The sequence below is a fragment of the Alnus glutinosa genome, chromosome 5 (genome assembly GCF_958979055.1).
Source record: "Alnus glutinosa chromosome 5, dhAlnGlut1.1, whole genome shotgun sequence".
Taxonomy (NCBI): Eukaryota; Viridiplantae; Streptophyta; class Magnoliopsida; order Fagales; family Betulaceae; genus Alnus; species Alnus glutinosa.
In genome coordinates this window covers 13,648,537-13,675,924 of record NC_084890.1, presented here as the reverse complement: position 1 = coordinate 13,675,924, position 27,388 = coordinate 13,648,537, and the positions used below count along the sequence as shown (strand labels likewise).

The 27,388-nt window shown below is 35.3% G+C and overlaps 1 protein-coding gene and 1 non-coding gene across 2 annotated transcripts; one reads left to right on the top strand and one right to left on the bottom strand.

Moving 5' to 3' along the window:
- The first annotated feature begins 299 nt into the window (after positions 1 to 299).
- Positions 300 to 406, top strand: LOC133869962 (small nucleolar RNA R71). The gene has a single exon (XR_009900591.1). It is a non-coding gene; the product is annotated as a small nucleolar RNA R71 (small nucleolar RNA).
- Positions 407 to 7,768: 7,362 nt separating this feature from the next.
- LOC133868606 (germin-like protein subfamily 1 member 17) lies at positions 7,769 to 8,807 on the bottom strand. The gene is made up of 2 exons (XM_062305539.1): positions 8,666 to 8,807; positions 7,769 to 8,455 (listed from the first exon to the last, which is right to left on the bottom strand). Exons 1-2 carry the CDS (start codon positions 8,793 to 8,795, stop codon positions 7,920 to 7,922), a joined length of 666 nt encoding a protein of 221 aa, XP_062161523.1. The 5' UTR covers positions 8,796 to 8,807; the 3' UTR covers positions 7,769 to 7,919.
- Positions 8,808 to 27,388: the final 18,581 nt, after the last annotated feature.

Sequence of the window (27,388 nt, the reverse complement as noted above, 5' to 3'; positions counted from 1 at the left end):
AATGAGAAAGATATTATGAGTGGTCATGACTTTCACTAGCATATCCAGTTTCCTTTCCAAGGTAGCCATCTGAGTTTGAACTCCATTATTGCCATTCACTTCATAGACGCCTTTTCTTTTGAGTCCTTGCCTCCCACGGGATGAGAATTGTTGGGAGTTTTCACTTAAAGTCTCAAAAAGTTTTATGGCCTCCTCGCTATTCTTCTCCATTAACATGCCTCCACAAGCTGAATTTACAAGACTTTTTTTTAGAATAATTTAAACCTTCATAAAAAGCTTGTACCTGATCGTCTTGAGATAGATTATGATGTGGACATTTTAGAAGTAGTTCCTTGAAGTGTTCCCATGCCTCAAAGAATAGGTCTCCATCTTTTTGTTGGAAGGTTTGAATCTCCCTCCTCAATTGCCTAGTCCGTTGGGCTGGAAAGAATCTTTTCAAGAACTTTGTGGTCAACTCCTCCCAATTGTGAATAGACCCTACAGCCAAAGAATTCAACCATAACTTAGCATTATCTTTCAAGGAAAAAGGGAAGAGAATTAACCTGATTGCTTCCGCATTTAAGCCATGGATGTTTTGAGTTTTGCAAAGATCAAAGAAGTCCCGAATGTGTAGATATCGATCCTCTGTAGGTGTGCCTCTATAGTGTGGAACCATATTGAGCAACGGAGACAAATCAAAATTGCTTTGCACATTTGGTTGAAAAGCAATGCAAGAGGGTTGATTTGGATTTTGTGGTATGAAGGAACCCTTCATTGGCTTCCGCTCGGGTGGATTCTCTACACGTACTTCTGCCATGTCGTCCTCAACTTTGAATACGTTTTTTTTTATTTCTTTTATTTTTTTATTTTTTTTTTATTTTTTTACATGAACATAAGCATAACAAAAGGAAAACAAAAACAAAAATAAAAATTAAAAGAAAAAAGCCTTCTTTTTTTTATTTTTTTTTATTTTTAGATTATCATAAACTGAAATAACTAAAATAAAAGGAAAAACTTTAAAAACAAAATTTAACACAATCCCCGGCAACGGCGCCAAAAACTTGTTGTGCAAATATCTACCTAAATAAATAGGCAAATACTTGTACGTTTTACTCGCAAGTGCACAAGATCAAAACAATAGTATAGCAGACAAATACGAGATCATTCCCACGAGGATTGATATAAATTGTATTTAAAGAGAAATTCCTAAAAGCGATATGTTGAATAAAACGGGATAAAAAATTGAATATAAAATACTATGAAGAAAAGGTAGGGCTTCGATATCCACCGCTAATCATACTCAAATAAGATTCGCAGTATGCACAATACTACAATCATAACATGATGCTTAATGCTTACCAGCCACAAGGGAATGGTATCTTCTCCTAAAGCTATTGATTTCCCTAAACAACGAGTTAGGCATGGTATCTACTCTAACTCTTTTCTTCCTTAAAGGATTTAGCATAGTATCTACTAAGTTGTTCTTCAAGGAAGCATAAATCTATGGAAATCGGTAAACACACTCAGATTGAAATATGGTATCTATTCCAGTTGTCTTTATGTTGATTAATCCAAGAACCTGTGTCGGGGTTCTTTTGTTACTCTATTATGCCCAGGACTCGGTCATCCAAATTGACATAAATAACAAATCCATACCACATGCATATGATGGCCAAACATAAACATATGAGGAATTCAAGAAACTAGAATTAATCAAGTTAAACATCAATATATAAATTGTAGCAAGGCAAATTGAAAAACTTAAAAAGACATGATTAGAGCTTCAATCGAGCCCTAACTAAAGTATTAGTTACAACTAATATAAACTAAAATTATATACATACAGAAAATAAATAAAGGAAGAAAATAAAAACTAGAAAGAACCTCCTTGATGTAGTCTTTGATTCTTCCTCCAAGTTTTTGTGTCTTTCTTCAAAGGCTAGAGGCCTATTTATAGGGATTAGAGAAGCTTTAGAAGCTCTAGAATTCCTATTACAATTCTAAGTAGGTTTTCTAGTCCAAAAAGAATAATTACAAGTCTTCTCCTTTTCTGAAATTTCTATCCAAGTAGGAAAAGGATTCCAAAATTCGTACAGATTTACGGTCTTTTATTACGGGGCAATTTTGGCATGGAAAACGTCCGAATTAGGAAAAACCTATTTCTGACATATTTATTGCCTTTCTTATTAGCTTTCCAACTCCACCAATTTTGTTGCAATCTGATACTTGACCGAAAGATATGATTAAATTACTGAGACGTGCTCATTCTGGATTCTTTCCAAAGATAACGAATTTTTGCCAACTTCTCTTTCCTTAAATTCAAAATTGATTTGGAGTTTGAATCTATCCAAAAGTGAGTTTGCTGACTTCATTATAATCTTGGAATTTGATCGGTTTTTCTTCTAAAACCTATAAAATACAAGAAAACACAAAAACAACATAAAACATCAAATTATAACAAAACTAAGAGCTTAACATATGTAAATTAAGGGGCTTGAATGTGTAACATTCAGCACTTATCATATATTTTGTTTGTTGTAAGTTTTAGTTTGAGTATTATGAAACTTTGTCATATATATATGTTTAGTGAAACTTTTGGAATAATTTTTTTTTGTAGTTGTGATTGTTGATAAAAATTCAAATTGTTGCAATTGTGTTGATTATGGATTGATAGAATTGTAGTAAACCAATACAAAATTTCGGATTACAGGTTTTGGATTGTAGGATTTTTATGTTTTTTTTTAAAAAAAAATACCATAATTAGTGGCGTGTCAGCCAATGACACGCCACAAAGTCAGAAATACTGACTAACTGATTTGTGGCCTTCTAAAAAGGCCACTAATCATATGTCACTAATGTTTAGTAGCCTTTCAGGCACCCTGAAAGGCCACTAAACATTGGTCACAAATTGCTTCAATTTTTGTAGTGTTTCTTGAGTTTCACGCTCATTTTTTTCGTGTTAAGGATCTTCACACGGGCAAGCTCCTTCTTCAAAGTCCTAGTAAAGGTGGCCTCTACCCCTGGCCTTCCTTTTCTTCTCCCAGATCTGTTTCTGTTGCTCTCCTTGGTGAAAGAGTCTCCATACATCAATGGCACAATCGTCTCGGTCATCCAGCCCCTCCGTTGGTCCGCCGCATTTTGTCCAAGCATCACCTTCCTGTGATGCCTCACAAGTCGTCTGTCCAGCTTTGTCCTGCCTGTCAGCAAGGAAAACTGCACAAACTTCATTTTGATGCCACTCCATCTGTTTCCACTATTCCTTTAGAACTTTTGTTTCTTGATGTATGGGGTCCTGCCCCTCTTTTGTCTTTCAATAATAAACATTATTTCCTTTGCGTTGTGGATGATTTTAGCAAGTATATTTGGTTTTTCCCTCTTACTCAAAAATCTAATGTTCTTGCTACTTTCACTCAATTTAAATCCATGGTTGAAAACTTCTTTGATCGATCCATTAAATCAATTCAAACTGATGGAGGGGGAGAATTCCTTGCCTTACAAAAATTCTTCTCCACTCATGGCATCTCCCATCGCAAAACCTGCCCCCACACCCACCATCAAAATGGTAGTGTTGAGCGTAAACACCGTCAAATTGTGGATACTGGCCTTGCCCTCCTTGCTCACTCTCATGTTCCATTTGTTCATTGGGACTCAGGATTTGAAACCGCTTGCTTTCTAATAAACCGTCTTCCCTCAAGTGTCAACTGCAACTCCTCTCCCTATGAATTGCTCTTTCATAAATCTCCCGACTATCAATTCCTCAAAGTTTTTGGTTATGAGTGTTGGCCATATCTTCGTCCCTACAACTCCCACAAATTTGCCTTCCATTCCAAGACCTGTGTTTTTCTCGATTATAGCTTGTCTCATCATGGTTATAAGTGTCTCGATCCCCTTGCCAATCGGGTTTACATTGCTCGACATGTTGTCTTCAACGAACAAGCCTTTCCTTTCCAAAAATCTTCCTCACATACTGACCCATCTCCCTCTTCTTTACCCGGCCTCTTACCACTTCCTTCCCTTTTTCTTTCTCAAAATTCGTATAACCCGTGTCTCTCCACTCATGCCCCACGTCCTTCCTCCTCTCCAACACGTGTTATGTCCTCCTTTTTTCCCATCCCTCTGCCCCTTGGTCACACCCTTCAATCTCCTGCCACCTTTCCCTCTAGAGCTACTCAACCAACTGTCACCACTTCTCCTACTCCCACCACTGCCACATCCTCTCCTAGAGCTCCTCAACACGCTACCCTCCCACTAACTTCTCCCAATACTGCCACATCCTCTCCTAGAACTCCTCAACACACTTTGTCCCATGCTGTTACTCCCACATCCAATTCTCAACCTACATGTGACCCTCCTCCCACTTCTCAATCTACCCCACTTATTCCCCCTCTCCTTTCACACCCCATGATCACTCGCTCTCAAACCCTCTCCCACTCCACCTCAATGTCTGACTCTACTGCACCCTATTTTTGGTCCCACCTCATGACTACCCGATCCCAAAACCACATCCATAAACCCACCCTCCTACCCGATGGCACTCCCAAATATACCGTACCTCGAGCCTTTACTGTCACCACCTCCAATCCTGAAACTGAGCCCACATGCTACACCTCTGCTGTCCAACATGTTGTATGGCGAGATGCCATGGCTGAAGAGTTCCATGCTCTTTTGAAGAATGGTACTTGGACCCTTGTTCCTCCTACATCCTCCATGAACATTGTCAGCTCTAAATGGGTTTATCGCATCAAGCGAAAGGCGGATGGCAGTGTTGATTGTTATAAGGCCCGCCTTGTTGCCAAAGGCTTCCATCAACAAGAAGGAATTGATTATTGGGAAACCTACAGCCCTGTTATCAAACCTGTTATAATTCGAACCGTTCTCTCCCTTGTTGTCTCTTCCGGATGGCCAATAAAACAAGTTGACATCAGCAACGCCTTTCTCCATGGTTTTCTTAGTGAGACAGTTTACATGGCCCAGCCACCTGGTTTTGTGCATCCTCAATTTCCCAACTCAGTGTGCCTCTTAAAGAAAGCATTGTATAGGCTAAAACAAGCCCCCCGAGCATGGTTTTCTTGCCTCAGCACTCGCCTCCTTGAACTCGGTTTCACCGCTTCTAAAGCCGATCCTTCCCTATTTGCTTTTGTCTCTGCAGGTACTCACCTTCTTGCTCTGGTCTATGTGGATGATATCATCCTAACCGGCTCCTCACTCTCTCTCATAGACTCTCTTCTTCACTCACTCTCTTTTGACTTTCCCATCAAAGACCTTGGTTCCTTAAACTTCTTCCTAGGTGTCGAAGTCCACAGGTCACCTACAGGACTTCACCTCTGCCAACAATGTTACATAGCTGATCTACTCAAAAGAACCTCTATGCAGTTTGCTAAACCGGTTTCCTCTCCAATTTCAACCTCCTCTCCTCTTAGCCAATTTGATGGCACTCCCATGTATGATACTACACTCTATAGAAGCACCGTTGGTGCTCTACACTACCTCGCACTCACTCGCCCGGACATTGCCTTTGCGGTTAACAAAGTCTCTCAATTCTCTCATTCCCCTCGTGACACTCACTGGACTGCCATCAAAAGGATCCTTCGCTATCTCAAAAATACTCTCTCCTATGGTCTCCTCATTAAACCAACACCCTCCTCTCAATTATTTGCCTTCTCTGACGCGAATTGGGCTAGTTGCCCTGATGACCAGAAGTCTACCTCCGGCTACTGCATCTTTCTGAGTCTGAGTACAAAGCTTTAGCAAATACCACTGCTGAGTTGCTCTGGATTGAAACCCTTCTCAAAGAACTCGGCATCTTCCTCTCTACTGCTACCATTCTTCACTGCGACAATATTGGTGCCACTTATTTAACTTCTAATCCTATTTTTCATGCCCGCACCAAACACATTGAAATTGACTACCATTTTTTGCGAGATCGAGTTGCTCAGAAATCCCTCATTGTCAAGTTCCTTTCTAGCAAAGATCAATTGGCTGACATCATCACTAAGCCCTTGGCCTTCACTCTCTTCGCTCATCTTCGAGCCAATCTCAACGTTTGCCCGCAACCGTTGCGATTGAGGGGGAGTATTACATCACCTCCTGTTGAACCATGTTCTCAAGCTACTGCTCACGTGAACCTGCAACTAGCCACCTATTTCAGAACTGGAAGATGAAGATACTGCTCAAGTGAACCTGCAGCCACCTATTTCAGAACTGGAAGATGCAGAAGATACACCACACTCTTCCTGACTTAAGACTTGTCTTTCACTTTGTCTTCTTTTTGTATCTAACCATGCCTTCTTGCTTCACGTGTTCATCTTGTACTTGTTAAACTTTATTTTATTCATGTAAGTTGTTTCCACTCTTCTATAAATAGAACAGACGACTCTGTCCTCAGTGTGAATGCAGAAATACCTTTTGTTTTATTATATAAATATCAGCTGAAATAGTTGAAACTATCTATTAATTACATACACGTTTTTGCTTTATATGCTTGTTTGAATTAATGCTTGATTCATGTGTGGAAACCTATTTTTGGGTTTGCCTGTTTGCTTCCATATATGAAAAAATTCTTCATCTCTGTAGCTTTCCTTTTTCTTTTGTTAGTGCAGAATGTATAATTAAATACTGCACCCACAAAGATTTTCATCATTACTTATATCCATCCTAGCTTGCCTATATGTTTCCTTATTATCTCATTAGTAAACTTGGGTTGCTGTCCTAGCTAATCTATGTCCTCATTTATCTTGTACAAATTTTAATGAGCAAAAGCATGCAGATTCCTTAGTTGAATTAACAAATGAATTGATGTTACTAATTCATTTTATAAATAGAGGTTAATAGTTATGACAGCTTTGCAAGAGATGTTTTAATTTTGTATCAAGCTTGTTAGTTCTTTTGAGATTTCAAGGTTTGTTTGGTTTTGCTTCAAGGTTTTCTCATTTTTCCCTCTAAGGAACTTAGGTTTTGATAGAAAATTAAACTGAGTCTATATTTTGTCAAAGTCACATATTTGGTATCAAAATTCGAAACAATCCACAACTTTTTTACATCATGGAAAGTTGCGAAGATTAAGAGAAACTCCATCTAGAGTGGATATCTAAAAGGATTGATGAATTTGATGCCTAATTAGAGCTGCCAGAAGTAATCCTTTGATCTGTAGATATCTCTCGTTTGATGTTGCAAGTTGCGACAATGTTAATGAGGCCAGGTAAAAGTACTGCATGCTATGCAAAAGCATTGTGATGTATATGTTCTAGGAAATATACATATGTTTATACACATCGGCATATGCGTGCATGCCACATTGTAAGACTTATGATATTTTGATAGCACGTTGATGTTAAACAGGCGAGCTGCTTTTGTATGTGGAGAGGAAAGATATGCTTAATTTTATACGTGGAGAGGGAAGATATGTTGTCCAGGCGAGTTGCTTGTGTACGTGAAGATGATATCATTTTCCTTGAGGTAAGTTGATATGATCTATGTTAATGTGTTTTAATTTGGGATTTTTTTTAGTTTGAAAAGATGTTTTGATATGATATAAGAGTGATTTTCTTTTCTCTGTGTGTTTTTAAAAATGATTTTATGTTTAATTATTTGTTAATACTTTAATTTTAATTGAGAAGGGAATGAAAACAAAAATTTTAATGAACATTCATAGGGTCGATCAAGGACGGTGGAGTACTGGTTAGTATGCATGACAAAAATTAGAAATAGGCTCCTTATATATATCGTTATATCACGTGTTTATTTGGGATGACCAGTACTATATATACATATATAAAGAGAGAGAGAGAGATGCTCAACAAAGGTCAACATTATTTTATACTCCAACTCCACCTAGAGAGAATTACATAAGCAAACTTTTATTTTCATGTTGTTATGATGGAATAAGGAAAACAAGCAAAGGGTTCATAAAAGTATCATATATTTCTCTAATTTTTGTCCCATCAGAACTTTTTCTGAAGATCTTCAATAACATTCTTGTCAAGTTGGAAGGCCTTGGCGAGAACATCAGGATTGATGGGAGGATCAGATCCAAAAACAGCATTAGCTATCGTAATAACACCTGCATTCTGGCTACTTAGAGCAGCAAATGCTACAGCATTGGTGCGTCCAACGTTAAACTGGAAGTGAATGAGACCAATTGGAAACACAAAGACATCTCCCTTGTTTAGAACTTTTGTGAAAAGACGGTTGTCAGGGTTGGATGTGACAAAACCAACTAACAGAGAACCTTCAATGACTACCAGAATCTCAGTGCCACGAGGGTGAGTGTGAGGAGGATTTTGGCCATATGGTGCATAGTCAATACGAACTAAAGATATGCCTAGAGTGTTGAGGCCTGGTATTTGTTCCACATTTACAGTAGTAACATTCGACCCAACTCGATTGTTTGTATTTCCAGGATTTTGGAGTCCTGAGTAGAAGAAATCTTCGGCCTTGGCTTGTTCCAAATCCTTGCAGAATTTTCCATTAACGAACACTGCAGGAAAGAAACCTTTGTTAGCGTTAGAAGAACAAAAAAAGTGACACATTCACAATAACAGTTTGCAAGATGCCATACAAGGGTAAGAAAGCAATAACGATTGTCTTGACAATCTTCTAAGCAGAATGTAATGACGTTAAATACTGAACATGCATGGGAACCATAATTATATATGTACAAGGTTGATAAAAATAAATAAATAAATACCAGCAGACTTGGGGTCATCAATTGCTACACAAATGTCCTGAAGAGGGCTGGGATCGTAGGCAGAGACAAGGGAGGATGCTAGAGACAAGAGAGCAACAATTGCAACGAAATGAACTCCTTTCGTCGACATTGCTAAGCTTTTGTGATGGGTGAGAAATATTGTATGGTAAACATGTCTATTTATAGATAATAGCTATTGAACTGTTCCATGGTTCTGTGACAGCAAGTCTTCAGACTTCAATGGTAATCGAAGTTCTTCAACAACTAATGTAGACTTTTAACCCCGTTTTGGTTTCTTCTTCTGATAGTTATCGATCTAACCACTTCAATGCCGTAACGTATTTGTAAATGAGCTTTGTTTTTCAAATCTAGATTGCTGAAGATGTCAACTGACACGGTCTTGTTTATGAAAAATTATTTTAAATCTAAGAGCAAGCTGGTGGTTAGGAAGCATGCAAAGCCATTTCCCACTTGATACAATTAACACTAGTTGTTGGCATGCCAGCAGCCAGCAGGGTACTTAAGAATTGAGAGCATTTTCATAAAAATAAAAATTAAGAGATAATTATGTGCTTTTATAACACTTGCATAGTTGCATGTATTTAACAATTCAGAATAATTAATATGCATATGCATGTCTGCATTTGAGTAAGCTCCATAAATTTTTGAAAAATCCGAAAAAAAAGAAGCAAAAGATCATTAATTGTGTATAGTTGATATGTTACCGGAACTCCACTTTATCATTTTTTCATTGTTGTTTCCTTTAACTTTCTTTTCATCATTTATTTTCTTCGTCGATCTTCTGTTTTGTTTTGTATTGTTTTTTTTGTTTTGGTCTCTTTTTTTTTCACCTATTAGGTATAGGTTTGAGTACTAGTGAACAACAGAACATATATAATTATAAATCAATGTCTAAAGCCATGCTAGTTAGGTATTAATTTATTGCATTAAGATGTAATATTCGGTCTCCCAATCGAAAAAAGAAAATATACATATTTGAAAATGGAGAAATTATATAAATATATCTTTCATACATTTTTTATACATCTTATTTTCAAATTCACTGCTAGATTTATAGAATCCATATTGGGTTCTACAAATTTAATGGTTTGTAAATTTAAAACTTGATTATTTAGAAATATGTAAGAAATCATATATATATATATAAAAGCCGAGTTTTTCCTTAGAATGACATAGAATAGTGACACGTGGCATGAACCCATACTTTTTAGTGACTAAACCGGTCATTTAAATATTGAACCGGTATTTTAAATAAAATTGAACCAGTTTATTTAATCTCTCCCCCCTTCTCTCTCCCTCTCTCTATTAATGATACAAGTAGCCCATCTCTCTCTCAATTAATGATATAAGTATGACTCTTTGGTATTTTTATATTTTTTGTTGAAATCTAAATATAACCGGTCTATTTAATTTCTCTCTCTCTCTATTAATGATACAAGTAGCCTCTTTCTCTCAATTAATTATATAAGTATGATTCTTTGGTATTTTTATATTTTTGGTTGAAATCTAAATATGTTTCCATTTTGTTTGTGAAATTTGTGATTGAACAATTCTTCATTTGAATGTTTATTAGATTTTTTTTTGTTCATTTGCTTTTTCGAATGTTCAGAATTATATAGGATTGAAATATAATAGGTATCACACCAACATCAAAAAAAATTCCTACTAATTTTCTATTTTATATTTTGATAATCAAAATCGTGGTTTTCTTCTTGCTATTTTTCTTCTTCATACTTATTTTCATTCTAAACTACACATATGTAAATAAATATTTTAACATGTTTTAATTTATATGAATTAAACTAAAAATAAGGGTCTTATGTATTAATTGATTTAAATGTTTAATGGGATATTTGTTTTTCTTTTATGTGATTTTTACGATTTTCACTTATTTTTTGTAAGTGTTATTCTGCTTTTGAAAGTCAAAACATGCAAAATTTTATTTGATTATTGTGCACAAAAGGAATATAAATGCTTTTAAAACACTAAAGAGTTAATTAAGCATTAAATTTGAAATGTTTTTTTTTTAATGTTCAAAATTATATGGATTTTATTTTTATTGAAACATATCATATCATATCATATCATATCATATATATAAAAGCCGAGTTTTTTCTTAGAATGACATAGAATAGTGACACGTGGCATGAACCCATACTTTTTAGTGTCTAAACCGGTCATTTAAATACTGAACCGGTCTTTTAAATAAAATTGAACCGGTCTATTTAATCTCTCTCTCTCTCTCTCTCTCTATTAATGATACAAGTAGCCCCTCTCTCTCAATTAATGATATAAGTATGACTCTTTGGTATTTTTATATTTTTGGTTGAAATCTAAATATAACCGGTCTATTTAATCTCTCTCTCTATTAATGATACAAGTAGCCTCTCTCTCTCAATTAATGATATAAGTATGATTCTTTGGTATTTTTATATTTTTGGTTGAAATCTAAATATGTTTCCATTTTGTTTGTGAAATTTGTGATTGAACAATTCTTCATTTGAATGTTTATGAGATTTTTTTTTGTTCATTTGCTTTTTCGAATGTTCAGAATTATATAGAATTGAAATATAATAGATATCACACCAACATTAAAAAAAATTCCTACTAATTTTCTATTTTATATTTTGATAATCAAAATCGTGGTTTTCTTCTTGCTATTTTTCTTCTTAATACTTATTTTCATTATAAACTACACCTATCTGAACAAATATTTTAAATTGTTTTAATTTATATGAATTAAACTAAAAATAAGAGTTTTATGTATTAATTGATTTAAATGTTTTATGGGATATTTGTTTTTCTTTTATGTGATTTTTACGATTTTCACTTATTTTTTGTAAGTATTATTCTGCTTTTGAAAGTAAAAAATGCAAAATTTTATTTGATTATTGTGCACAAAAGGAATATAAATGCTTTTAAAACACTAAAGAGTTAATTAAGCATTAAATTTGAAATGTTTTTTTTTTTTTTTTAATGTTCAAAATTATATGGATTTTATTTTTATTGAAAGAGTTCTAACTTAGAGTTGGCCTAGAATTAGGACACGTGGCATGAATCCATACTTTTAAATATTGAACCGGCCATTTGAGTAAAAAACTGGTAATTTAAGTAAAACTAAACAGGTCTGTGTATTTCAAGTAAAATAAATGATGCATTCAATATGACTAATTAACTATCTTATATTGAATAAAAAATGAATAGAAACGTCAAATTTTTGTTGTTGTTAAATCCTCACAAATTTCTACCTCTTTCTCTTCCTTTAAGTAAAACTGGAAAAAAAAAAAAAAAAAAGAAGTAAAATTGAACTGCTCTATGTATTTCAAGTGAAATAAACGGTGCGTTTAATATTCCTAATCAAATCTCTTCCATTGAATAGAAAATGAATAGAAACATTTAATTTTGTTGTCATTAAATTCTCACTAATTTCTACATCTCTCTCTCTTCCTTTTAAGTAAAATTTTTTACTCTAACACCGCCACCCCTCCCATTAAATGTCCGTTACAAACTAAACCTCAAAAAGTCAAATGTCAGTTTTTTTTTTCTTTGGGAAATGTCAAAAGTCACTCCAATATCTCTCGCTTCCTCAAATAAATATATGGAGAAGTAATGGGTTGTGACTATGCAAAACTGCAATGTTGTTTACATTACCGGAGAGTAGTGCTCAAAGCAAAGAGAGCGAAGCTTTTGCTATTGTTGGAACTTTTTTGTTTGTAATATTGCTATAGCCTTTTTTTTTTTTTTTTAGTTTGCTTTTCAAGTAAAATAAATGGTGCATTTAATATGACTAACTAACTATCTTATATTGAATAAAAAATGAATAGAAACGTCAATTTTTTTTTTTTTTTTTTTTTGTCACTAAATCCTCATTAATTTCTACCTCTTTCTCTTCCTTTAAGTAAAACTGAAGAAAAAAAAAAAAAAAAAAAAAAAAAAAAAAAAAAAAAGGGTAAATTGAACTGCTCCATGTATTTCAAGTGAAATAAACGGTGCGTTTAATATTCCTAATCGAATCTCTTCCATTGATTAGAAAATGAATAGAAACATTTAATTTTTTTGTTGTTAAATTCTCACTAATTTCTACCTCTCTCTCTCTTCCTTTAAGTAAAATCTTTTACTCTAACACTGCTTCCATTCCCACTAAATGTCCGTTACAAACTAAACCTCAAAGAGTCAAATGTCAATTTTTTTTTTTCTTTAGGAAATGTTAAAAGTCACTCCAATATCTCTCGCTTTCTCAAATAAATATATGGAGAAGTAATGGGTTGTGGCTATGCAAAACTGCAATGTTTACATTACCGGAGAGTGGTGCTCAAAGTAAAGAGAGCGAAGTTTTTTCTATTGTTGGAACCTTTTTGTTTGTAATACTGCTATAGCCCTTTTTTTTTTAGTTTGTCTTTCAAGTTTGTCGGGGCTGTGTTCAATAGAATTGTAAATAATATATTTGTATTTATTTTATGTGTTTCTGTTTTTCTAATTTGATTTTCTATCCTTATTTTTGCATTGATAATATATATATATATATATATATATATATATATATATATATATATATATATTTTTTTTTTTTTTTTTGTTGAAAAAGTAGTTTCTTTTACGCTATATATAAGAATGATAGTCGAATTAAAAAATATCTATCTGACATCATTTTACATTTTTTTTTTTTACTTTATTTTCTATGATTTTGTTCTTTCTTTACATTTTTTTTTTGTCCCTATTTCCTAATTTATATTATTTTTTTGTTCAAATTGTTTTTCTTTTTTTCTTTTTCCTTTTCTAAATTTTACATTGAATTCAAGGAAACTATGGAGAGAGAGAGTTTACATTAATTGTCGTTTGAGTACGAGGTATGACGATTTTTTAATTTATATTGTTCATTGATTTTTTTTTTCCCTGTATAATGCACATTGTTAACGTGCTCTAATAGACAATATTGATTTTCAAGATTTCATATGAACCGGAAAAATATATGGAAAAGAAAACTCTAATTCATTCTATTAGTATTTTTTATTTTTTACTTTTTGTCTATATTTTCTATGGTTCTCTTATTTCATTTCCTCTCTTCTTCTTTTTTTCTTTATTTTTCTTTATTTTTTATGTAATTAATATATTATTTTTCATTCAAATTACTTATTTTATATTTTGTAAATTTTACACTAAATTCAAGAAAATGATGGTGAGAGAGAGTTTCCTATGGTTGTTTTTTGTACGGGGTATGATGATTTTTTAGCGTATTATGTTTATTGAGTAGTTTTTTTATTACTTTGTGTAATACAAAAAAGATAACACTATTATATGGACAGAAATTTCCTACAAACCGGTTTGTATGAAATTTCTTACAATCCACATATAAGATTGACATGTGTCATTTGACATGTGAGAAGCATATGTTATTGCATTAATAAAAAAAAAAAAATGTGTTTCTCACATGTTTAAAGGATACATGTCTTTTTTAAATGTGAGTTGTAGAAAATTTCCTATAAACCAGCTTATAAGAAATTTTTATCCCTATTATATTATATTAGTGTTTTTCAGTTTTTATTTTTTATCTATATTTTCTATGCTTCTCTTCTTCCATTTTTTTTTTTTATTATTATTATGAAACTAAATTATAAAGAAGAATCCCGTGCATAGCACGGGTTACGAGCTAGTATATATAAGATGTATGTGTATTATTTCTGAATCACTTGTACGTTACTCTAACAAAGCCTTGAGATGGAGCCTAGTATATTTCTGTCGTTACATAATTAAGGCATGGACCAATGGAAGTAATATAAAGACTTTTAGAATACTAGCGGAAACTAATGAAAATTTCCTTCTTATCCAAACAAAATACGCCCAGATTCATTGTATCTGAACAGTCTGTCTTTTAAGAATTTGAAATCAAACGGATTTGTGGATTCTTATAGATATCGTTTACGTTTTGTATGTAGAAATTTTTCTAGTAAGAAGCCTCTTTTTTTCCTTTTCTTTGGTTGAAATTGCACAGATAACTTGTGCAATGCAACTTTCTTCAGAAATTTTGCCTTTCTTGAGTTGATTAATCAGACAAAAATGATGATTCTATGACTCTTAACATAATTTTTGTCCAACTTTGCCCCTGCGACAATTTATTTTTTTTTAAAAAAAAAATGATGAAACCAATTTAGGAGAAATGTTAGATCATTTTTTTGGGAAAAAAAAAAAAAAAAAAAAAAAAACCCTGCTACGTAGGCAAACTTAATTGGACAAGAGTTGTACAATCATTTGTCTTAATTAATCATATTAGACCGTTGACCAACATGATTCTCCACCATATCACTGAACAACACGTACATAAATCTTGATGCATGGGCTATTCCCTTTCGAGTCTTTTGTTTTTGCTATCTTTTAATTCTAAGAAACTTCGTATGGACAACTAACCACACGAGGTATTGAAAATTTTTTAGCAGTTTAACTGTCCCTTGTCCAAGCATTAGGTTAGTCGTCAGAGGATCCGCATCTCGGCCAACAATGTAAAAAACTTATCCAATTGCCAATTGAGATGGAAGTGCACTATAGTAGCAATTGTTTTTAGATTGTTTTTTTAAAATTTAGGGAATCAAGCTACTTTTTACTTCTATTCAAATAAATTTTACAATAATACTTTTCACAGCTATACCATTTTTTTTCTAACTAAAAAATGCAAGCGGGGGAAACTAATTTGTAGCTATTCTACTTGGACGTGACCATAGTAGCACCTGCCCGTTGGAAACTGTACAAAGGAAGGGCCTAGATGATGGGAACCGCCAGCACTCCCTCAAGTCCAACTAAGCAATAGTCTGATCCAGCCCTATCAAGCCATCATTGGGACTCAATAAGGCTAATTACTAATAGGATTGACGATTCTCATTGCGGGAGTCGAACTCTAACCTTAATTAGCACACGCCCAACCACTTAAAAATTTCCTTGAGACCACTAAACCACCACTATTTATGATTTTTTTCCTATTCCATTTAAATATTCATTCAAATAAATACTAATAGAAAAAGAAGAAAGAGAGAAAAGATAAAGCTATTTAAATTTTATTTCAAATAAATGTCAGAGGAAAAAGAAAGTTTTTTTCTTTTGATAATTATTGCAATAAGGATAAAGGAAGCAAAATTGTTACCCTATATTATTTGGTTGAAATAATGGTATGAGAAGCAAAAGTGCTACTCTAAATCAAGGAAGTGAAATTTTTGGTTCCCTTGGGTTTCCCTTGATTTAGGAAACAATAGGGGAGTATTTTGTAGGAGGTTTTTTAAGCGTTTTCCTACATTAAAGAAAGAAAATTAGATTGAAGGAGTATATTGCTAGTGCTATAAGGGATATAATAATAGTGGGTTTAGATTAGAGAAATATAATGAGTCTATTAGGTTAGTGGACCCTTTAATTGTTAATGGTTTATTAGATCAGTGGGCCTTGAATCAGCTTAATAGGATTAATAGACTTTTCTTATAATAGGTCATTCTGTTGTTAGGCCAAGTTTCCAAGTGGTAAAATTAGTCAGGAATCTAAGGGGTTAGAAAGGCAAGGGGGGAAATGGTGTAGGGTTCGAGAATCATAGTAACCATTTTGTCTTTTCATTTCTTGGAGCTGGGCTAAGCTCGAATCAGCCAATTGGAGGTTCAGGTTTCTTGAAATACCTAAGTATCAATTCATTTAGTTTTTCATTCGATCTATCTTTATCATTCAATTCTTCCATTAACTTCCATTTATCCTTTACAATATAGAAATACAATAAGAAAATAGAAATTTCAATACAAGTAGTATCAAAGCCATTACGATCCATGATAGAAGGAACACAAATTTTCTTGAAGATGATGCAAGTACAAAAGAATAAAAAAAAAACAAATCTGAAGACAGCAAGAAAAGAAAGAAAGGAGAGAAAAATTCATGGAATTTCCAAGATTTACAAGCAAAAATCCTTTTAACTGAGTTGTCATGGTGAACGAGTTCTTCGAAGTCCACCAAAGTCCCCATTATTACAAGACCTATATGACCTCATGCTACATGGAAGCAGATGCACAAATTTGGCTCCGAGAGGAAGAAGTAGGATATTCCACGAATTGGGAGGCTTTTGCAGAACGTTACAGCAAAAATTTGGATCTGAATCACCAAATTTTGTCAATACTACAAAAGGTGAGAGTAAATTTTCACAAAATTCTTATGTTGAGATGTTCAAGCAATATTTAGCCAATACATGAAATGGCTAAAACTATTGCCCGATATTAAGCTCTGGCAACCAAATACTCTCAATCACGGTAGCCCAAGTACGAGGCTACAGGGTCTTCATCTAAGTCCTTAACACCTGCATCAACAACATGATCTATGTGATCATAGTAGTATCACGTTTACATAGGAGGATTAATGAACCCACAGTTTCAACGGGTACAGAAATCACTAGGGTTTGCAATGAGCCGACCTTTCTTTTGTTTCACAATGTGTTTACAATAACAGCTACTTTATAGGAAAATATTTATTTTTTAAATAGATTTCGTAGCTGATAAGGTAAACACTGGCTTCTCATAAGTTTTCATCATATCATAATGCCGATAGGACTCTTACCCAAACGGTTTTAGTTCAACGTTTCATGTTCTCGTTTTTGTTTTCGTTTCACATCATGCTTTATGCATTTATGCCATATAATCATCATGTCCATGCTTTCACACACATACTCATGCATCATTTAGCATCATATATTTTTCATACTATTTGAAACATGACATGCATACCTTATCTCATCATAAAACTACACCAACAACATAAATCAATTCTCAATTTCATAAAACATACTTTAAAGCTCATAAGTCATCATCAAAATCATATCTCAACATAATTCAAGGTATCAAAGCAATCTTAAATCATATAGTATCATAAAATTTTATCAGCTCAAAGTTAAACATTATAGCATTCTTGTAATATTACTTAAAACCACAAAACATAGTATCCTTTCTCAGTGAGTTAAATACTCACCTTGTAATAGGTCCATAGTAGCTAGAAGGGCTGGATTGTAATAAGTGGGATAGTTGAATCGTTAGTTAGTCGGTTGATTAGTTAAATGGTAGTGATTAGAATGTAGTTAGCTGTTATGTTAGTTGAATCTTGAGTTGTATAAATAGAGAAGAGAAGGCTGATGAAAATATCTTTGATCATTGTATTGTTCTTGGAACAAAAGGAGAATTGCACTCTCGAATGTGCTAGGAGATTGGCCCTCTCTAATGTGGCTGAATTAATACAAGTTCTTGAAGTTCTTTCTTTTTTCTTTTTCTTTTTTTTTTTTTTTTTTTTTTTTTTTGATGAAAATTCTGTGAATTCTAGGAATGGAAAGCACAATCCGCGCCGGGATGAGATTTTGGACTGGGTAGCACCGCAACAACATGGAGGCTATGCAGTACCTAGGAAGAACATTCTGGAGGCCTCAATTCACACTGTGAATCCATTTCTGTCTCAGTATTTGAATGAGAATAGGGTGGATTTTGAGGTCCTCAAGCACCGATGGCGTTGGAAACGAGTGGCTGACGAATAGGATGCGGAGGCTGTGGAGGAAGTGCCGCAAGCTCTGTTCAGAGGTGCTTCCTTTTATAGCCTTTGGAGGGCCGGCGTTGGTGGAGTACGTGGAGGTCATCGCCGGAGCACAACACAGTCAAGAGGCAGAGCCACGTTTGATGAAGAGAGCACATAAGTGGGTAAGTGTATAGCTAAGTGGCTATGTGTCATCATGAAGTGACGAGAAGAACCTAGAAGCTGCTATGTGGCAGTTGCAGGTATACTGCACCTCATAGAAACTTTTACAAATGGGTCTGTTGTCTTAAAGTGTCCCATATTGGTTACTTTACATTTACCTGGCCTCTTTATAAGCCATGGTGTCTCTTCCTCTTTCAAGGCGTCTTTTTAGAGTGAATTGGGTCCATGGACTTTAACATGGTATCAGAGCCAATTCCTTCCAATTGTTGGGCTTTCCCCCGTTCTGTCCACGTGTGTTTGGCCAATAATGCCACACGTGAGGGGGCATCTTAAAGTGTCTCATATTGGTTAGTTTACATTTATCTGGCCTCTTTATAAGCCATGGTGTCTCCTCCTCTTTCAAGGCGTCTTTTAAGAGTGAATTGGGTTCATGAACTTTAACAAGTTGAAATATTTTCTTGCTACGTGTCCAAGGATAAGGCATTTGACGACTGTTACATTTTTGAGCAGAAACAGTTGCAGACATATGCCTTTAAAGAATTTGAGCCGTTGGATTTTTATTTATTTTTTTTTTTTTACAATCTTGCTTCAATTGGACCAAGAAGCCCATGGCAGATTTCATTTCCTGCACCGTAGCTGCCGTCTGATGCTGGGAGTGGGCCAGAAGTCCATGGATTGTTTGGCAAATACTGGGTTACTTTCTCATTCAACTAGCACCTTGAGGGCAAGGTGCTTATAAGGGGTGGGTAATGTAATAGGTCCATAGTAGCTAGAAGGGCTGGATTGTAATAAGTGGGATAGTTGGATCGTTAGTTAGTCGGTTGATTAGTTAAATGGTAGTGATTAGAATGTAGTTAGCTGTTATGTTAGTTGAATCTTGAGTTGTATAAATAGAGAAGAGAAGGCTGAGGAAAGTATCTTTGATCATTGTATTGTTCTTGGAACAAAAGGAGAATTGCACTCTCGAATGTGCTAGGAGATTGGCCCTCTCTAATGTGGCTGAATTAATACAAGTTCTTGAAGTTCTTTCTTTCTTCCTTAGTTTCTTCTATTTTTCGTTATTTTCTGTATTAAAGTCTTAGGAGAATAACAGGCGTGTTACACACCTCATCTGCTTTAGGAAGAGCTTGTGACGGTAAAGGCTTGCAATGCACTACTGCATTTCAAAATGCAATGACATAATAATACTAAATCGAAACACTCCTAACTTTAAACACTACATAGGTTCTTCATTTGTCTCAAGTGTTAACCAACCATAGCAATCCATATAATTCCTAAGGTTTACTTTTACCACGCATTAATTAATTAAACCAACATATAGAAAAACTCATAGATTTACAACTAAAAATCTCCAATTTATACTACTCATTATCATTATGACCAAAATCCCATAAATATCCATTATCCATGGAACCTATAAATTTCATTAACACTCTAAATGAAATTAACCTCACGAATTAATAACATAGTGTTTAAACACCTAAAAGCTCAAAATTTAACTCAAACTATAAAATTTAGGGTTAATGCTTTTTCAACAATTTACAAAATTGAAGTTTTAATCATTTAGTTGAACAACCCATGGCTTAAATAGTATGTAGAATTCACTATAGACAAAAAGCCCAAAGCTAATTTTAGGAATTTAGTATAACACCAAAAAATTGACCTAACTTAGAGAAAAGTTAGGATTACAAAATTACTTCTAAACAATCAGCAGATTGGAAGTACTAACGTCGATAATCGGTACCCGAAGCTTAGAATTGATGGAAACTTCAATTTGGATCAAGACTCTTGCCCAAACCTTGCTCCCAGAGGCAGAGCCAAGGGGGGGGCGAGAGGGGGCACTCACCTCCCCTCAACTCACAAGTTCCCCCTCACCTTCTAAAAGTTTTCCTTATCCCTTGCAAAATTAATTTTTCCGCAAGTGCTTGTGCCCCCCCTCATCTTCAACAACTCTTCTAGTTATAAAGTATTCATGTACATGGAAAATGTAGAGAGAGAGAGAGAGAGTGAAACACTGAAATAGAGTGAACAAGTTGAAAACTTTTTTCCTGTTTTGGCCAAGCAGAAGGGTTGTTTGAAATTTAGAGCTTGGCGAAAAAAAAAAGAAAAAAAAAAAGGGATTAATGGTCATCTCTGGATGAAAAAGTAAATGTGTCGTCAAATCACACTACTGTGTCTATAGAGGATTCATAAAGGGAATTATTGTAGTAAGTATATATAGAGGATTTATTACTGTGTCGTCAAATCACAAGTTTTTTTCTTTTTTGAGAAATAATAAATACTTGTCACCCCATTTATTTATACTATTATTCTCTATGAGTAAACTATTATTTTCTTTATAAAAAAAAAAAAAAAAAGAGAGAGAATTATTTTAAGGCATAAAAAAAATGAAAAATGCTGCATAATATAGTTTTTATCTACCATTCATCTAACAAGAAAGATGTAGTATTCTCAACTAATCTTTAGAATTATTTTTATAAAATTAAAAAAGAAAAAAAAAAAAAAAAAGTCAATTGTTGATTAATTTGAAATTTTATGTTAAGGGGAGGAGTTTTTTTTTTAATTTCGTCCCCCCTAAACTCAAATCCCGGCTCCGCCATTGCTTGCTCCATGTGAGGAGGAAGAGAAAAAATGAGAGAGTTGAGAGGAAAAGAGAGTGTTGGGCATGAGAAATGGGAAAAGAAAGGCCGAACTACATATATCTTGTGATTTAGTGAGGAAAGACAAAAATACCCCTCTATCTTAAGTGAATGTAAGAGTAGAGTGGGTTACAATGGTAATTTATGTTTGGGCCAAACAACACTTTAATTTTCTTTTGGGCTACCATTTATAAGCTATACAAGCTCATAAAATAAAATAGGAAAAACTTCACTTATAACCCCTGATTTTTTTTATCACTTTTGCAATTAAGTACTTAAACTTTAAAAAGTATCAATTTATGGTATCCATCTTTTAATTTTTTCAATTTCACCCCTCAGTTAAAATTTTCCGTTAAATCCTGTCAAAATTTTCAAAATACCCCTGTTTTTTAAAAATTATAAAAAATTTCAAAGATTCAAGCATGAGTATTTTTTGCAAATTTCGTTAAATTCTGACCAACACCTAAATCCTTACAATTTTTCTTATTTTTTTTTTCAACAAAAGAATGAGGGGCATTTTGAAAATTTTGACAGAGTTTACCGGAAAATTCTAATGAAGGGATGAAATTAAAACAAATTGAAAAATGGATACCCTAAAGTGACACTTTTTAAAATTTGAGTACTTAATTGTAAAAAAAAGTGATGAAAAATCAGGGGTTATAAGTAAAATTTTTACAATAAAATAAAAAATATCTTATATTATTTTACCACACTAACCCAACCTATTTTTATTTAATCATAATAAACCCATTAAACAATTTCTTGGACATTACAGCTCGAGAAGCCACAACTGGTTCCTGAGAATGTAGAGACCAAGGCTAGGGAGGTGAAACTGGAGACCGAAGTCTTGAGGCTACAACATTATTTGATTTTGGCGATCATGATTAGCAAAAGTAAGAAGGCACACCCAATGGAACTGCCATTTTGGAGGCTAACCAATGGTGGGCTTAACAATGGTGGAAGTCAGGTAGAAACTAATGGCTAATTTGGTTATTATGAGCCATTTTTCTTGTTAGTTTTTGTGCTGGCTACATTCTATTGGACAAAATCACATCTATGTAATGTTGCTAATTTCACAGGGATGCCGTATCAATTCAGAGTCTTCAAATATTCAAAATTTATTTTTCTGATATGGAAAGGGCCTTATTATGACAAGATCAGTGTCACAAGCGTCAAGAAGGAATGCATGGACTCCAAGAAGACTTTGCAAAGTCTACAGCTCAGCAAAAGACGGATCCCGAGCTTATCGTCCGAACGGCCTAGTGAAACGCCTAGACACTTATCAGTCAGTAACATAAACAATGATGCTTTTAATCAGGGGTTCAGTTAGTTTTCATAAGTCTTCTTCAGGGATATGTTTCTAGAAGATTCTGCACAGATTCCAAGTTAAAGAAATCGGATCCCTTGCATCCGTCCAGACGTTCATCTGTCCAAGCATCATCCGTCTGGACGACAAGAACTTACCGTTTGGACCTTCCTCTGTGTCAAGAAGCTTTGAACTGCACCAGCTTGATTCCGTCCAGACGTTTCAGCTGCACGTCCGGACGCCATTCAGTGTTCGATCAAGCTATGGGATTTCTTTCCAAAACACAGATATGGGAAGACAGCTGCAACTGTTCAGACGATGTGGAATCCCGTCCGGACGCGCTCATCCATAAGGCAAGTCCCGCATTCAAAATTCAAACGTCCGGAGGACGGTCTTCATGGTCCGGTGGTTTGGACACGCGAGCTTCATATATGAAAATTGTGTGCATCAGATCAACCATCCGAACGACATATCCTATGGTCCGGACGCGCGAAGCCTTGATATGGAAATTGGTTGCAGCAAAGGTGCGACTGTCCGGACGACTAGGCAACACCGTCCGTACGCTGCTCAAATCGGAAAAGAATTTCATGCGAATTTTGGAAAGCCGATCGCACAGTTGTCCGTTCGGACGCCTCTTGTCTACTGTCCAGACTGCGCTTAGGTATTTCAAGCCAAACGCTCATTTAAACCTACAGCCTATAAATAGAGGTCCCTAGGCTTGAGAACTACAAGAATTTGGTATTGAATTCCGTAGAGGTTACAGAGTTATATTTTAGAGTTGCTGTGCTGAGTTGATCTCTCTCAAGTCGTTGCCAAGTGTTGTTGCTGTGCTAAAATTGAAGTCTATTTTAGGGGTTGACCCTAAGGTAAATAATTCCATTGAAGACCCCTTCAAGTAGGTGACTTGGTTGGGAGGCATTCGTGTTGGGTTACACATTAGAGTTCTAGGTACGACCACTGTATAAGGGTATGTGAGTGCTACTGCTTTGTAACTAACTTTGTCTTTTGAATAGTGGATATCCTATGCTTGGCTGCCTTGGAGTTGTTTTTCTCTTAATTGAGTTTCCAATTCGTCAACAAAATATCTGTCTCTTTATTTTCCGCATTGTGATATTTTGTTGCACATTATTGCACACACTTGATAAATTAGAAGTTCAATAATTTTCATTTCCTATGCAGCAGAATAGGGAAAAATATAAATTTTCCTTTTTAGTGGATGTATAAGCTTATTTATTCTAGATCTTTTATTTTAACATTTTCTCCAACCACTTTCTCTCTCTCTCTTGCACTCCCCTTCTTTCCTAACACCAAATCGAAGAGAATCCATGAGTCTGTGCTAGAGAGAGAGAGAGAGATTTTCTAGAAGAGGTGTTACCATGTACAAAGAGTTCAAGATTCCTAGCGGAGTTACTGAGAGCCTGTATGTGCAATGCTTGTTTTGGTCTACCAAAACTTGGTCAATCGGTCCGTGGAGTACAACGCATTACCTGGTTACACTTACTTGACTCCAGTGCTGGGTCTTCTTGCAAGGTGTGTTTGGTTTGGTTTACATGGTTACCACAATTTCAGCAATGTGGCATCAAGTAATCTTCGTTTAACAATTCAAGAGGGGCATTTCTTTCTCGTGGTTGAGTCTTTTGCTCTTCCTTTGAAATCAAACCCTCCTCTTAGTTTTGTGAGGATTGGCTCTTAAATTGGGTGATGGCCGGATGAGTGTTCTTGAAGAGATTTTATGAATTGTTGTTGATAGTTTATATATGAGTACACAAAGAAGAATTACAATCAAGAACAACAAATCAAGGCTAGGCAATTCAACAAGAGGCATAAAAAAAACCAGAGAAAACAGAAATTAAAAAGGAATGCAATAAATGAATGACTGTAAATTAAAACGGTAAGACAGGGCGTGGATCGGGGCATGAATGTCGCAAGACCCTTCAACTCTACCTAAATCCTTAGTGCAAGAGACTCAGCACTAAGGGTTCAGGTAGAGGCATGACTCTCGTGATACCCTTCAAACCTATCCAAACGCCTGAAGGGAAACAAAAACAGCAAGCACGCATAAACAATGGCAAAGACAGAAATTTAAAAACAACAAATTTGCAGAAAAAAAATCCTAGAAAAAACAAAAGCAACACAATAAGACCAGCACAGGGGACCAACGTAAGGCCGTTGCCTTTGGTCCCACGCTTCGGATGAAGGTGGCTAGGAGTGTGGATACCACCCCATGAGATCGACAGCAGTGGCAAAAGATAGCGGATAAGACGATTGGAGGTGTGACGCGCGGCAGAGGACTGTCCATGCATCAGCGTGTGTGAGACACGCACCAGCGAGTGAGATCTATTTGCAAGCGTGTGTCGGGAATAGTGGCGGATAGAAGTAAAGAGGCCGATGAGCAAGGTGGAGTGGCACATCTGAGGGTGGGGCTTCCTGAAGTGGACAAATTTGAGTTTGAAACCCAAAAATCCAAAAGCTTCAAAAAAAGGAGCGGATTCGAGGTGGGAACGGTTGGAGAAGGCTAAATTTGACTGGTTTGCAGTGAAGGAGGGGCTAGCAGAGCTGATGAATAGAAATAAATCGCTACAACGATGTGTAAGGCCTCAAAAGAGGCGGATAGAGCCTCTAAGGAGAGTGAACCAGTAATTGTTGATGATAGTTGATTTGAGTGTTTGATGATTAAGTTTTTGGTTTTAATTTTGATTTGGGTTTGCTGGGAGTAGCTATTTTGGAAGGGCTTTTGGTTGCAATTTTTTATTTGGATTCGGACGCAATAGTGAGGGAGAGTGATAGAGATAGAGAAGTGGAAAAAATGAATAAAGAAAGATTGGAAAATAAAATTTAAAGAAAGTAAATAATGGAATAAATAATCTGTTATAATTTATATTACAAAGATAGTAGCTAAAATGAAAAATTGTATATTTTGAGTAGTTAAAATAGCCACTACTACTCTAGTTGCTACAGTAGGTGTGCATGGAAATTATGCAAATTTCGTTACATATATTTGACGGAGTATTAACTGCGTGGGAAATCAGCTATTGCGAATGAATTCTAGACCCGATATTCATTGGGTTGGTTTAGTAATTTCATTCAAACTGTACCGTGTGGGGAAAGTGCTTTTAAGGGGTGATGAATATAAGGAATAGAGAAATGTTAGGGGTACATAAACCTTTACAAAAGGAAGCTTACAAATTGACATGAGAGGCTCCACATCAGCTTATTATTAAAATAAGTTAAAATAAATTTTAGTACATGGACAAAAATACCCTTTCATCTCTGTTGAACCCACCTCGCCGGAAACCATCACACCACCGGAAACTCAGCACACTGGCTACCACGACTCTGACTCCGACTACGACCACCGGAAACCTAGCACCCCAGACAATTCGGGCTCGACCACGACATCGAACACACTTCTGGTCGGGGAAGGGCCAGATCCCAGCCAGCCGACCGGGGATGGGCTAGATCCAGGACAGAAGGCTGGGATCCGGCCGTTCTGGTCGGGAACGACTAGATGACGCCACTCGAGAGTACGGGCAGCGCTTGAGGGGAGAACGGCCGGTCATCCTTACATGGGTTCGGAAATGTGATTCTTTGCAGTTTGGCCATGCTTCTTTAGTGAGGGGAGAACAGCCGGGGACATGGGAAAACGGTCGGCGAGAGGGGAGACTTCAGTGAGGGGAGAAAGGCCGACGAGAGGGGTGAGTGCCAGAGGGAGATTTTGGGCTGGTGAAGGGAAGGGTATTTTCATCTTTGTATAAATGCCACGTCAAATTGTAAGCCTCCCTTTGTAAAGTGTAAGCCTATTAGGTTAGTGGATCCTTTAGTTGTAATGGGTCTATTAGATTAGTGAGCCTTTAATCAGCTTAATCCAATTGATAGACTTTTCTTATAGTACGTCATGTTGTTGTTGGGCTAAGCCGCCAAGTTGTGAAATTAGTTAGGAAGTCAAGGGGTTATAAAGCCCAAGGGGGGAAACGGTCTAGGGATCGAGAATCGGATTAATCTTCTAGAGTTGGGCTGAGCTCGAATCAGTCAATAGGAGTTTCAGGTTCCTCGAAATATCTAAGTATCAATTAATTCTATCTTCATCATTTAATTCTTCCTTTTGCTCATTTATCCTTTACAATATAGAAATACAACCAGAAAATAGAAAGTTCATTACATGAGATGACTCTAAGGGACGTCTAATATACCCGTGAGAAAAAGAAAAAGAAAAAGAAAAAGAGAGAAAAAAAAAAAAAAAAAAAATGAAAACAAGCAATTGTACCAAAATATAGATATGATAATTGTTGATTTTTTTTTTTTCGAGGGAGACGAGAGTTGTTTATGACCAGAAGTAATGCTATAAGGAGGACTAGAGTTCTTCTGGTATCCTCCTAAATGTTATATAACTTTAAAATTACCTTAAATTGAATGACAATTTTAGAAGGCAAATGACATTTAAAAAGACACAAGAAGCACTTGAGTCCTCTTTATAGGAATACTCCATGGCTAGTAGGTGCAGTCTAGACGTGATACCCTTTTGCAAGTAGATTTATTTCATCCTATGAGCTCCACCATATGCGAAGTAATATCCCATGCACTAAAGACTCGGTGGGGAACAAAACACAGATAAAACAGTTGTACCTGATCGATAGTTGGGTACTTGTTGCTGCCTCCTGACTGCTGCCTCCTGACAACTATAACAACTTCAATCTCTTTGATTTTGATTTTGATCAACAAACATAATTAACCCATTCCGAACACACCCATTTCAAGCATTTATTAGCTTAAATAATGTTTCGATTGAGAGATGAAAGCTGCACAATTCAACTGAAAAAAACACTTACACAGTAACAATCTACAAGGCTGGACTCGAGTCAACTGAAATGCTCTGTGGACAAACCTAATATGATTGTTTCAATACAGGGGCAGATCAAGTGGTATACATGCAAATTAGTTTAGCCGATTCAATTCGTCATCCATATATATCAAAGTTCCTGACTAATATTCGCCTTCTCAGTGTTCTATAAATTGCACCTGACTGATGAACTCTTTGCCATGGCTATGACTAGAAAAAAAAAAAAATAAATA

Coding starts and splice junctions, on each gene's coding strand:
- LOC133868606 (XM_062305539.1), bottom strand. CDS start 8,795: ATGTCGACGAAAGGAGTTCATTTCGTTGCAATTGTTGCTCTCTTGTCT. Junction 8,456..8,665: donor TGATGACCCCAAGTCTGCTG/GTATTTATTTAT, acceptor TCTTTCCTGCAG/TGTTCGTTAATGGAAAATTC.